At 43.5% G+C, this 12266-nt stretch overlaps 1 protein-coding gene across 4 annotated transcripts in view; it reads left to right on the forward strand.

Annotated features, from left to right (window-relative positions):
- The window catches only part of DOCK5 (dedicator of cytokinesis 5), a 280689-nt gene that overhangs the window by 198247 nt on the left and 70176 nt on the right, over positions 1-12266 (forward strand). For all 4 annotated transcript variants that reach the window (XR_015170066.1, XM_086416473.1, XM_086416474.1 and 1 more), the window contains 5 exons: positions 3722-3833; positions 5812-5882; positions 6684-6790; positions 9403-9539; positions 12070-12165. Coding sequence is in view for 3 of the 4 variants with exons in the window: in XM_086416473.1 (XP_086272599.1) it covers positions 3722-3833; positions 5812-5882; positions 6684-6790; positions 9403-9539; positions 12070-12165 (523 nt within the window). In the remaining variant the exon portion in view is untranslated. The remainder of the gene's footprint in view (positions 1-3721; positions 3834-5811; positions 5883-6683; positions 6791-9402; positions 9540-12069; positions 12166-12266) is intronic.

The raw sequence follows: 12266 nt of genomic DNA on the forward strand, positions 1-12266 counted from the left end.
TGTTTAATGACTTAAACGTTGAGCTGGACAAATGACAACTCTTTCTTCCCTAGCAGAAGCCAGCGGTGTTCCCCTAGCACAGGGTGTATACTCACCCTCTGTTAGTCTTTTCAGATGGTCTTTTATTGTTTGGTATTTGTATTTCATAATTAATGCTGAATTTCCACATATTCAGTTAGGATGTCCTACTGAGGAAACTTTCCCTTACCTAAAAGTTTGTATGGCAAACCAAACCCTGATGTCCAGCAATAAGAATCCTCATAAAAACATAAAAAGAAAACCTTAATTGATGAAATTTTAAAAAACAGTTTCCATTAATGATCCACTGACTCTTTTACCCTTCATAAAGTTTCATTGCATCCAGCCCGTTGTGTTCTTTCACTCTTAACTTGGCCAACAAAGGTCCGTCTAGTCAAAGCTACGATTTTTCCAGTGGTCATGTATGGGTGTGATAGTTGGACCATAAAGAAGACTGAGTGCCAAAGAATTGATACTTTCAAACTGTGGTGTTGGAGAAGAGTCCCTTGGACTTGCAAGGAGGTCAGACCAGTCAGTCCTAAAGGCAGTCAGTCCTGAATATTCATTGGAAGGACTGATGCTGAAGCTCCAATACTTTGGCCACCTGATGTGAAGAGCCAACTCATTAGAAAAGACCCTGATGCTGGGAAAGATTGAAGTCAGGAGGAGAAGGGGACGACAGAGGACGAGATGGTTGGATGGCATCACCAACTCAGTGGACGTAAGTTTGAGGACGCTCTGGGAGATGAAGGACAGGGAAACCTGGCATGCTGCAGTCCATGGGGTCACAAAGAGTTGGACACGACCGACTGACTGAGCAACAACATTGTGTTCATCATTTTCAACATCAGATTGCATGATAACAGTGGAAAAGCCAAGTTAATTAACCCATGAAACTAAGAGAGTGACTCTTGAACTTGGGCCTGGATGGCCTGTTTATTATTATTTTTCCCCCTGATGTTTTCTCATTCTAAAAAAGAGCTTAAGCTGGGACAGAGAGTCTAGCAATCTGTATTCTCCACTCGCTTGGATTTTTTTTTTTTTAATTGAAGGATAATTGCTTTACAGAATTTTGTTGTGGTCAATCGCTTGGATTTTATAGATGCAATAGGACACTGAGAAGGTTGGTTTTAATCCTGCAATCTCATGTTAGTCCCTTTTTAATTAATTAATATTTTTGGGGGGGTCTCCATTGAATTTGTTACAATATGCTTCTGTTTTAGGTTTTGGTTTTTGGCCTCAGGGCATGTGGGAATCTTAGCTCCCTGACCAGGGATTGAACTCACACCCCCAATGTTGGAGGGTGAAGTCTTAACCATTGGACTCCCAGTGAAGTCCATAATTCCTTTTTTTAAGTCACACACGTAGGATGCTCTAGGTGTTGGGGGTCTAGCACAGATGAGACGAGGTTCCTGCCCCAGTGATGCTTGTGGGTTACATCAAGGTCGGGGACAGATAATAAAGAAGCCCACAAGATCATCTCAGATAGATAAAAGCTAGGAGGGAAGGCATTGATGTGGCAGTGACTTGGGAGGGCTCCTTGAGCTGAGCTGGTGGGAGAGACTTCTCCGGTGGCTAGCGTTTGAGTTGAGACTGAAAGACAAGGAGCTGGCCTCTGAAAGTCTCAGGTAAGAGAAGTGTGGGGAGTAGGAACAGCTATGGCAAGTGTCCTGCGGGGTCACCGAGTGACCTGTGGGAGGAATCAGGAGAAGCCACTGTTGCTGGAGCACAGATCCAGAATGGGGGGACGGAGCCTCACAGGCAGTGATGCCTGATGAAGACCACCTAGGTCATCCTAAGGAGTTCAGATTTCATTCCAGGTGTCATGGGAAACCACTGAAGGGTTTCAGTTAGAGAGGTAGTGATATATCTGGCTTACATTTTACTGAGCTGGCCAGAAAGTTCATTTAGGTTTTTCTATAGGATGCTGTGGAAAAACTTGAACGGACTTTTTGGCCAACCCAATATAAGATCATCTCATCTCTTAGGTGGAAAATGGATTGCCAGGGGTTAAGAGTGAAACCTGGGTGACCACTTAATAGGCTGTTTTTTGTTGTGTTTTAAGTTTTAGTCTTTTTTTTTTTTAATTGGAGGGTAATTGTTTTACAATGTTGTGTGTGTTTCTGCAATGTTAGTTTCAACAATGTGAATCAGCTGTAGTTTATACATATATCCCCTCCCTCTTGACCCTCCCTCCAATAGGCTGTTATAGTTCAAATGTGAGATCCGGTGGGTCTGTCTCCTGTGAGATGCAGAGAGTGGACTGATTTAGGGATTTAGGGTCACAGGACTTGCTATTAGAATGGGTGGGAGAATGAGAGAGAAGAGTTGTAGAGAACTTCTGGGTTTGGTGTGCTACTTGCCAAGATGTGGACTATTGAAAGATGAGCAGGAAAATCAAGTGAGTTCTGTTTTGCACATGTTCATTTTGAGATACTTCGTGGAATAAATTGCAAATAAAGTTCTTTTCCAGTTCTGCAGAATGGATGAATTGAGAATTAGCAGAAACCCTCTGAGTAATTTTCAGAGAAGTTCACATTCCATAAGTACCATAGATTATAGGTGAATGGAGGAGACGAATATAAATATGTATATGCGTATATATTTGAGTGTGTGTATAAAATTCCAAGTTCAAACCATCCCTACTCTTGACCAGTTGGTGGTAAGATGGCCACCCAGCGTAAGTGCACTTGGGCTACAGTTTCAGTACTTTTGTGTTTCTTGAGACATGAGACTTCTGATTTCTACTTAGGAGAAAAACCAACTTTTCAGTTGATAGACAAGCAGGGTACCTTACTTAAACAAGCGTGAATCAGGGACTCCCCAGGAGATCCAGCAGTTAAGACTCCGAGCTTCTGATGCAGGTGTATTTGATCCCCGGTTGGGGAACTAAGATCTCACATACCCCACAGCATGGCCAAAAGGTTTTTGTTTTTTGTTTTTGTTTTTTTTTAATTTAAAAAGCAAGAAATGAAGTGCAGTATCAGTGAAGGCCAAGGTGGCCTGTGTCCTGTGAGGGCCCTGTTGTGGAGCAGGTTGGCTAGGTCAGTAGATAGAAGAATGCTAACTGGACTCACAGACTAGATTGGTTTCAGATCATTTCTGGGTTGAAGAACTTTACTACCTATTGCCTGAAACTTCAGCACAAATGATCTTGATGTGATGAGACAGAATGATTCAAGTTGCAGAGTGATTAGATAGCATGATTAGAAGAGGTGAGAGAGAGGGAGGGTTGGAGAGCAGGAGGTGGCAAGACTGAGCTGTCAGTCTGGGTAGCTGAGAAAGTCCCCTGCTTATTGGACATTGTTCTCATGAGCTGAGGATGGTGGGCTTGTAGGCAGGGCTCATCTGCTACTTGAGGAGAAGCAGCTTCTGGCTGTTCCCCACCCTGTTCCAGGAATGCCCACACGCCACTATGATGGAGGACATCACCAAGACTGGCCTTCAGACAGCTTCAGGGGACCAGGAGGAGAGCTCTGTTGTAGGACTTTACATACAAATCACTACCTTCCTTTTGTCCAGGTGGTGATGACTTCCCAGCTTCGGGGCGCCTCCCTGATCCCCCTTAGTTAGAGCACCTGAGATGGCTCCGTGCAGTGTGAAGAGGTGACAAGTGAGGCGTGGGCCGCTAGCACAAACCTATTGAAAAGTGTCTTTTAAACATGGAATGTCTGACTGCCTTCTTTTTTTTTTTTCTGTTAAGATTTTATGGCCAAAGTGAAGATGGAGATGAATTTAATAATTCCATCCGCCAGTTATTTCTTGCTTTCAATTCATTGATGGACAGGCCTATGGAAGAAGCTGTCAAGATCAAGGTCAGCTTGATCTACTTGGGCTACTCTTAATACTGTGGGTGAGGATGTTCTGGGGAACGAAAAACTTACAGTGCATGATAAAAAAAAATAATCCTCATTCATGGAAAACTTAATTTTAGAATGACGTGTAGAAAGTGAAGGGGAAATCCCTTTGTATTCACTTTTTCGTACATTTGTATTTTCAAATGTTCATTTCCCAAAGATAAGCTACCTATTTTTATTGAAGTAGAGTTGATTTACAATGTTGTGTTAGTTTCAGGCGTACAGCAAAGTGATTCAGTTATACATATGTATTTTTTTCAGATTCTTTTTCTTTACAGGTTATTATAAGATATTGAATATAGTTCCCTATGCTATACAGCAGGTCCTTATTGTTTATCTATTTTCTATATCATGATGTATATCTGTTAATCCTAATTTATCCCTTCCTACCCTCTCCCCTTTGATTACTGTTAAGTTTTTTTCCTATGTCTGTGAGTCTGTTTCTGTTTTATAAATAAACTCATGTATGTTATTGTTAGATGCCACATGTAAGTGATATCATATGATATCTGTCTTTTTTATGGCTGAGTAATATTCCATTATCAGAGAAGGAAGTGACAACCACTCCAGTATTCTTGCCTAGAGAATTTCATGGACAGGGAAGCCTGGCGGGCTGCCATCCATGGGATGGCAAAGAGTCGAACATGACTGAGTGACTAACACTTACAGTATTCCACGTCACACGCACACACACACACACAGCACATCTTTATCACTCCTCTGTTGATGGACACTTAGGCTGTTTCCATCTTCTGGCTATTGTGAACAGTGTTGCTGTGAACATTGGGGTGCATGTATCTTTTCGGATTTGAGTTTTTGTTTCTTCTGGGTAGATGCCCAGGAGTGGGATTGCTGGATGGTATGGTAACTCTGTTTTTTGTTTTTTGAGGAACCTCCATGCCGTTCTTCATAGTGCTTGTACCAGTTTTCATTCCCACCAACAGTGTTGAGTGTTCCCTTTTCTCTACACCCTCACCAGCATTTATTGTTTATAGACCCCTGACCTGTGTGAGATAATATCTCATTAGATTTTCTTTTCTGTGATAATCAGTGATGTTGAGCATCTTTGCATGTGCCTAATTATACCTAAATATAATCCATGGCACCTAAAAGTTCTAGAAGAGAACATAGGCAAAACATTATCTGACATAAATCGCAGCAGTATTTTCTTAGATCAGTCTCCCAGAGCAAAAGAAATAAAAGGAAAAATAAACAAGTGGGACCTAATCAAAGTAAAAGGCTTTTGCATAGCAAAGAAAACCGTAAAGAAAACAAAAAGACAACCCACAGGATAGAAAATATTTGCAAACAATGCAACCTGCAAGGAATAATTTCCTAAATACACAAAACAGCTCATCCACCTCAATATCAAAAGACCAAACACCCTAATCAAAAAATGGACAGAAGACCTTTTTGGGAAAATAGACATTTTCCCAAAGATGACAAGCTACCTTTTTAGACATCCCTTGCATGGCTTTTATGGCCTCTCTGAATTTAGCCAATTGACCTTGATAATGATTCAAGCAGCAGGCTTTCTTCTTAGGGCTTCCCTTCTCCCCAGAAGCCCAAAGTCTCCATCATCATCATCCTTAGCAGTTATTTAAATGTAAAATATGTAATTCCTAAGGACTCAGATCTGAACTTTATTTTCTTCTCTCTCTGGCAACTTTGTGAGGGAAATGTCAAGGTTTTGATTACCTCCTTGGATAGAAAAATGAATTCTAAATGGACAATGGAAAGCTGTCTGTCCAGATTTTTTTAGGAGAAAGATGATAGGAGAGCGTATGTTAGCAATACTAGGTTTCTTCTTCATCACAAGAACATTCGTGTCCAGTTTCGTGTTTCCCAGCATTGGTCATTTCTTCTTGAGATCATGCAGGAAATTCTGTATCTGTCTTGCTTGATGACTGAATCTGCTTTTTTGTTTTTCTTGCAGGGGGCAGCCTTGAAGTACCTTCCTAGCATCATTAATGATGTCAAACTTGTGTTCGATCCTATTGAACTCAGGTGAATAGCCAAAAACTATTGTTTCTTTTAAAAAAATTATTTATTTGGCTGTCTTGGGTCTTAGTGGCAGCACTCAGGCCTCTCTGGTTGTGTCACATGGGCTCCAGAAAGCTTGGTCTTAGTTGCACCACAGCATGTGGGATCTTAGTTCCCTGACAAGGGATTGAACCAGCATCCCCTGCATTGCAAGGCAGATTCTTAACCACTGAACCACCAGGGAAGTTCCTGTTATTTCTTAACAGGAGATGCATCTCCCCTGCTCAGCTTCAGCTTGGACTACTACACATGCTGTGATTCTTCTAACATGTATGGACACATATGGACTGAACACCTTTCTGTGCTTAGTTCTAGGGAAGATAAAGGCCCCTGAGAGAGGTTTGCACTTTCTCCAAAGAAAGAAAATGCACAGATATAAAATTAACTCTAGGAAAAATATACATAATAATATGCTTCCAGCCATATACCTAAGTACCCCAGGAATGCCAGGTCACATGGTGATTGACACTGGGGTGGAATTAGCCAGAAAGGCTTTTGCAGAAATTGAGTATGAAGACAGGTCTGCAAAGCAGTGGTGGACCTGAGTGAGTGGCAGGTTTGGCAGACTCAGCTCCCCAGCTGAGCCCTAGAGTGAACGCAGAATATAGCCTCTCCTTGGCTTCTTAGAGACAGACTCTCCGGTCATGGAGGAGAGAATTCCAGGTCAACCTCTCCACGCCCAAAAAATCTCCCACGAGAGAGGAAGAGCTTATCCCCTTCAACAAGGCAGGATAAAACCACTAACTACCTGGGTTTCTCTTCTAGTGTGCTCTTCTGCAAATTCATCCAGAGCATCCCTGACAACCACTTAGTTCGCCAGAAACTGAACTGCATGACCAAGATAGTAGAGAGCAATCTTTTCCAGCAGTCGGGTGAGTCTCCAGCAAAAATGGCCGCTTATGGAAATTGTCTTCCTCAGCCAATGCTGCCTTTAAAAAAAAAAAAAATTAATTATGTCCTTGGTGATACTTAAGCACTTCCTGAGAAACTGGTTTTAAGCAGAAGGTGAAATCAGTTCAGCATTTCACCTAGCTCCATGAAAGAGCAAAATCATGTGTTCTTTAATGTTTAATTCTATAGCGAATGTTGCATTAATTAGCAAACTTTGTCCTCAAAATATAAACCCCAGAAAGCAACAGGCAAGCAGGAAAGATGGTCCTTTTAAACAAATGCATCTCCTTTGACCTAGACATGGAGTATAGTATCAGTAACCATAGGGTACCACCGCCCCACAGCATCACTGCCCCATGCCATGACATCTTGGTATCACTGCCTGCCCCAGTCCCTGGTTCAGTTCAGTTCAGACTGAGCAACTGAACTGAACTGAACCAGGGACTGGGGCAGGCAGTGATACCATGATGTCATGGCAGGGGGCAGTGATGCTGTGGGGCGGTGGTACCCTATGGCAGGGATGCCGTGATGCCCCGGGGCAGTGATGGACTTCTTGCTGCTTGTACTTGCTCAGCAGAGCAGGTTATGCACATTTCTCCTCCACTCCTCCACTCATGTCACATCAATGGCAAAAAATTGACCATGGCGGGAGTAGTGGCAGTCACAATAAATCAGAGAGGTTTGGAGGGAGCTGTGGGTGAGCCAGATGACCATTTTACTGCTAAGAGTGGAGGAGGGCACCGAGGGAAGAAAACTCTTACACTGATAAAAGACTCTTTCACTTTGTAACTAGTCAAGCAAGGAGCCATCAGGTGTAAATCACTGTGTTCCTGCCCCAAAGTTGACATGGGAAGGAGGTCCCATACCTGGTCCTTTCCCAGTAGACCCAAGACTCGTCAGGGTGGGCCAGCTGTGGGAGCTGTTTTTGAAGCTGCCACGAAGTCAGGGAGTCCCAGTGGGTGATTCATGCTGTGTGTATTGGCTGGAGGGTCCGAGGACCACCAGGGTACCTCAGAAGCAGGAAAAGTTGAGTAGGTTCGTGAGAGAACCCTTCTGACTTTGCTCCAGGCTAGTTATATAACTTCAGACAAACAAAGGACCATCTAGTAAGTCTCAGCTTCTGTTTCTATAGAAGGATGGACTTGTACTAGATCAAATCAGCAGTGTTTTTTGGCTCTGATATTTTCTAAGCCTCTGAATTTGTGCTCAGATATTTCAACTGTTTCAAGAACATGGTCGGGGGGGTGCAGAAAGCTAGTGAGTGCTCTTAAGTAGAAAACCTAGTATTAGTCAACCTCTTGTTATGCTGTGATAACTTGTGCCTCTAAGGATGTGGAAGGCATAAATGAGACCATGAAGATGAGGCATTTGAGCTGAAGAGCAAGGATGCACTGCATAATTCCAACAGAGGAAGTAGTGTCACTGTTCACAGTCATTTCTGTTCATGCCCAGAATATCTGGACTTAATCAGAATAATATTTTATCATCATGAAGTTCCCAGAAAGAAGACATAGTGGAAAGACAGCACCTTCCTGTATGAAGTCGAAGTATCTGCCAAAGCATGAAAAGAATATCTGTGAAACTCACTGAAATGTGCTGATGAAGCTTAGCGTTCATAGGAATTTTTTAGTATATTTTATCCAGTCTGTAGAACATGTCAAAAAATTAAAAGCATATAACTTGCTTAGTTTATTAATTTCCTATAACTTAGCTTACAAATATCACACTGGCCTTTTTTTTTTTGCTGCACCACGTGGCTTATGGGATCTTAGTTTCCTGACCAGGGATCAAACTTGTGCACCCTGCGGTGGAAACGCTGAGTCCTAACCACTGGAATGCCAGGGAATCCCTAAGTTGACCTTTTTAAATTTTATTTTATTTAAAAACATTTTTAAGTCTTTTATTGAACTTGTTATAATAGGGCTTCTGAGGGTTTTTTTGTTTTTTTTTTTTGCCTTAAGGCGTGTGGGATCTTAATTCCCTGATAGGGATTGAATCGACACCCCTCTACCCTGGAAGGCAGTGTCTTCATCACTGCACTTCCAGGGAAGTCCTAGTCCTTTTTTTAAAAAAAAAAAAAGTTATATGCCTTAAAAAAAAATGCTCTGTGTTACTCGCTCAGTTGTACCCAGCTCTTTGTGAACCCATGGACTGCAGCCTGCCAGACTCCTCTGTCCACGGGATTCTCCAGGCAAGAATACTGGAGTGGGTTGCCACTCCCCCTTCTCAAGGGGTCTTCCCAACCCAGGGATTGAACCCTGGTCTCCTGTGTTGCAGGCACACTCTTTACCATCTGAGGCAAAGGAAGCTCCACCCCTGCCCCGCCAAAAAAGCTAAAGACATTGTTAAATACTTTATAAACATGGGACTACACACTAGGTGGGATTTCCTTTGCATTTAAGGTCAAGGTAGAGGGTTGAACTTCGTGCCTAAAAATCACTTGCTCCCAGGTAGCCCGGAGGAGCCCCTGCAGGGCTGAGTCCAGAGCCGGGAGCTGGAGGGACAGGCAGAGAGGGGGCTGTAGGAAGGAGCCAGGTTATGTGGGGGGGGGGTGCTCCGGCAGCTGCTGAGTGGTCTGCCTTCTTGCCCGCAGAGTGCAGGGATGTGCTGCTTGCTCTGCTGATAGACCAGCTCAGCGGCCAGTTAGACGACAACTCCAGCAAGCCTGACCACGAGGCCAGCTCACAGCTTCTCAGCTACCTCCTGGAGGTTCTGGACAGGAAGGATGTGGTGAGTTCAAGAGTCCCTGATGTGGAGCACAGCTCAAGCTGGTCCTGTGGCCAGGGACAGGGACAGCTGTGCGGCCCTGCTCATCCCAGGAGTTGAGAATTAGGTGGTACCCACTTTAGAGGTTTAGAGAGGCTCTTCCTGGCTAGAACCTACCAGGCAAATCTAGGTCTGGGGAAATCTGCCTGCTATGGGGGCCGCTGCTGGCTAATTTCCTGGCCAGCCCAGTTTGACCATCACTGAGGTCTCTATGGGAACTTTTCAGAACCAGAGCTCTGTGTAGGCTTGTAAGGTAGAAACCTCTACCCTCTTATGCTTTTGGTATTTGAGAGCACTATAGTATGTATTCTTGAGCTTCTGAGAAGTTCTCCATATATGCTGTCTGATGCTGATCCTTCCTTCTGAAACCTAAATGTTTTCTACTCTTATTTTTTAGATAATATCTCTTTTATTTGGCTGAGGCATGCAGCCTGCATGATCTTACTTCCAAGGATCTAACCCATTTCCCCTGCAGTGGAAGCTCAGAGTCTTAACCACTGAACCACCAGTATAGTCCCTGGGGGTGGTAGTTTAGTCGCTCAGTCGTGTGCAGTGCTTTGCAGCCCCATGGACTGTAACCCGCCAGGCTCCTCTGTCCATGGGATTCTCTAGGCAAGAATACTGGAGTGGGTTGCCATTTCCTTCTCCAGGGGATCTTCCTGACCCACGGATCAAACCCAGATCTCCTACATAAAGTCCCTAGACATATTTATATGTACCAACTAATTCCCTGTGTCTCCCTATACCATTTCGGCTCATTCCAGGCTCTCATTACTGAAGTTTATTCTTATGCCCCCCCCTTTTTTTTATAGCCCAGTATTCCCTCCTGTTTTCCTATAACTACATCTTCACATTTTCCCCATTCCTCAGCGTCCAGTTGCATTAAGCACCTCCATGAAGTAGTTGTTGGTGCAGTCCTGCCCAAATTCCTGCACTCCACTAGCTGCCTTTATTCTGTCCTTACGTTTTAAGGTTTTTACCATCCTGGAGTTGTAAATTCCACTCACAAACACTCCTTATACAGCTCCTGTGCTCTGGACACTGTGAAAGGTCTGAGTCTTCAGCGGTGAACAAGAGAAGCAAGCCCTCCCCTCATGAAACTGACCTTCCTGGGGAACCTTGTATTTTGTTTATTTATATTTAAGCCCCAACCCTCCCGCTGAAGTGTAAATTTGTTAAAGACTCAGAGGGTGCCTGTATACTGGACCCACCTACTGCGGTCTAACATATGGAACTCATGTTAATAGAGGAAAACACAACACCCCACAAAGAGGCAGGTTTTATGAGTCACTTTCATTCGAAGAAATAATAAAAAGCAAGGGGGTACTAATAATACTTGCTGTTTTAATAAAAGTACAGAAATAGCAATGATCTAGTTGTTGGAAGCCTTAAGCAGGAGATGCAGACTATCTTTCAAGAAGCAGGAATGGATACTGGCTTTGAAAAGGCTAGTTGAATATTGATAAGTTGGAACTGAAGGAATGTAATATCAAATCACGAGAAGGAGAAAGAAAAATATTCACAAGGCAGTGCTGGGTGTATCAGCCCAGCTAATTCCTGTATAGGAACTTTTCTTTTTTTTTTTTTCTTGTAGCTAGGAATATTGAAGGTTCCACAAAGTTGAATAATTGCTCATAGATACCTGACAGAGTCAGATTATTAATTCCTTATCTTAGTCTGCTCAAGCTGGTCTAATAAAATACTGAAGGCTTTGTGGATTAAAGAATAGATTTATTTCTCATAGTTCTAAGGACTGGGAGTTCAAGGTCAGCCTGCCTGCATGGTTGAGTACTGGTAAGGACCTCCTGCTGGCCTGCAGACAGCCACCTTCTAGCTGTGTCCTCACACAGCCTTTCCTTGGTAGGACAACCTCTTGGGTGTCCCTTCTTAAAAGGATACTAACCCATCAATCCCAGATTTTGTCTTCATGACCTGATTTGCTCCCAAAGCTCCATCTCCAAATACCATCACCTTTGGGGGTTAGAGCTTCAGCACAGAAATTTTGAAGGCAAACCTTCAGTTCATAGCAATGTCCTTGACTTGAATTTCTTCTTTTTTTTAAACCTCCTACACAGAAGATGGCAAGAACTTTGTATATTTGCGTTTTGCTTCCCATTCATGTGCCTAATTTTCCTGAGTGACTTGATCTACTCAGAGTCAGGACCCAGTACCTCATGCTAGTGGGGGTCCTCCCAAAACTGTTGCGTCAGCAGCTACAGGGAGCTCTCAGTGAGTCCAGATGACCTAGGTTATTAGGGAGACATTCTTCTCCTGCATCTCCACCTTCAACTTTCAAACGTTAGAACCAGTGGTGTTAAGCAGATTACTTAATAACATTATGTATCATTCTGCGATGTTTCCCCCTTTTGGATAGGAGACTGTTTTGTAGGCAAGAGCCAGAACAAGATGAGAGAGAAATCTCGACTTGTCTAAGGTTTCCTTAAGAAAAGTGAAGCAAGTCAGAAGTGTGTCCATCCATGTGTTTCCTCCTTAGGGCCCCACGGCGAAGCACATACAGCTGGTAATGGAACGGCTGCTGAGAAGGATCAACCGGACCGTGATTGGGATGAGCCGACAATCTCCCCATATTGTGAGTGTCGTCCAGGGGACCACGCGGCCACTGCAGCTTCTCAATGTCCCATCCCACCTACCCAATGAGGGGTTTGGGGAACCAGTGACTTGAGACCAAAT

Source organism: Bos grunniens, chromosome 8, assembly GCF_055505025.1.
Source record: "Bos grunniens cultivar Pamir isolate PY7600 chromosome 8, Bosgru_T2T1.0, whole genome shotgun sequence".
In the NCBI taxonomy this organism is placed as follows: domain Eukaryota; kingdom Metazoa; phylum Chordata; class Mammalia; order Artiodactyla; family Bovidae; genus Bos; species Bos grunniens.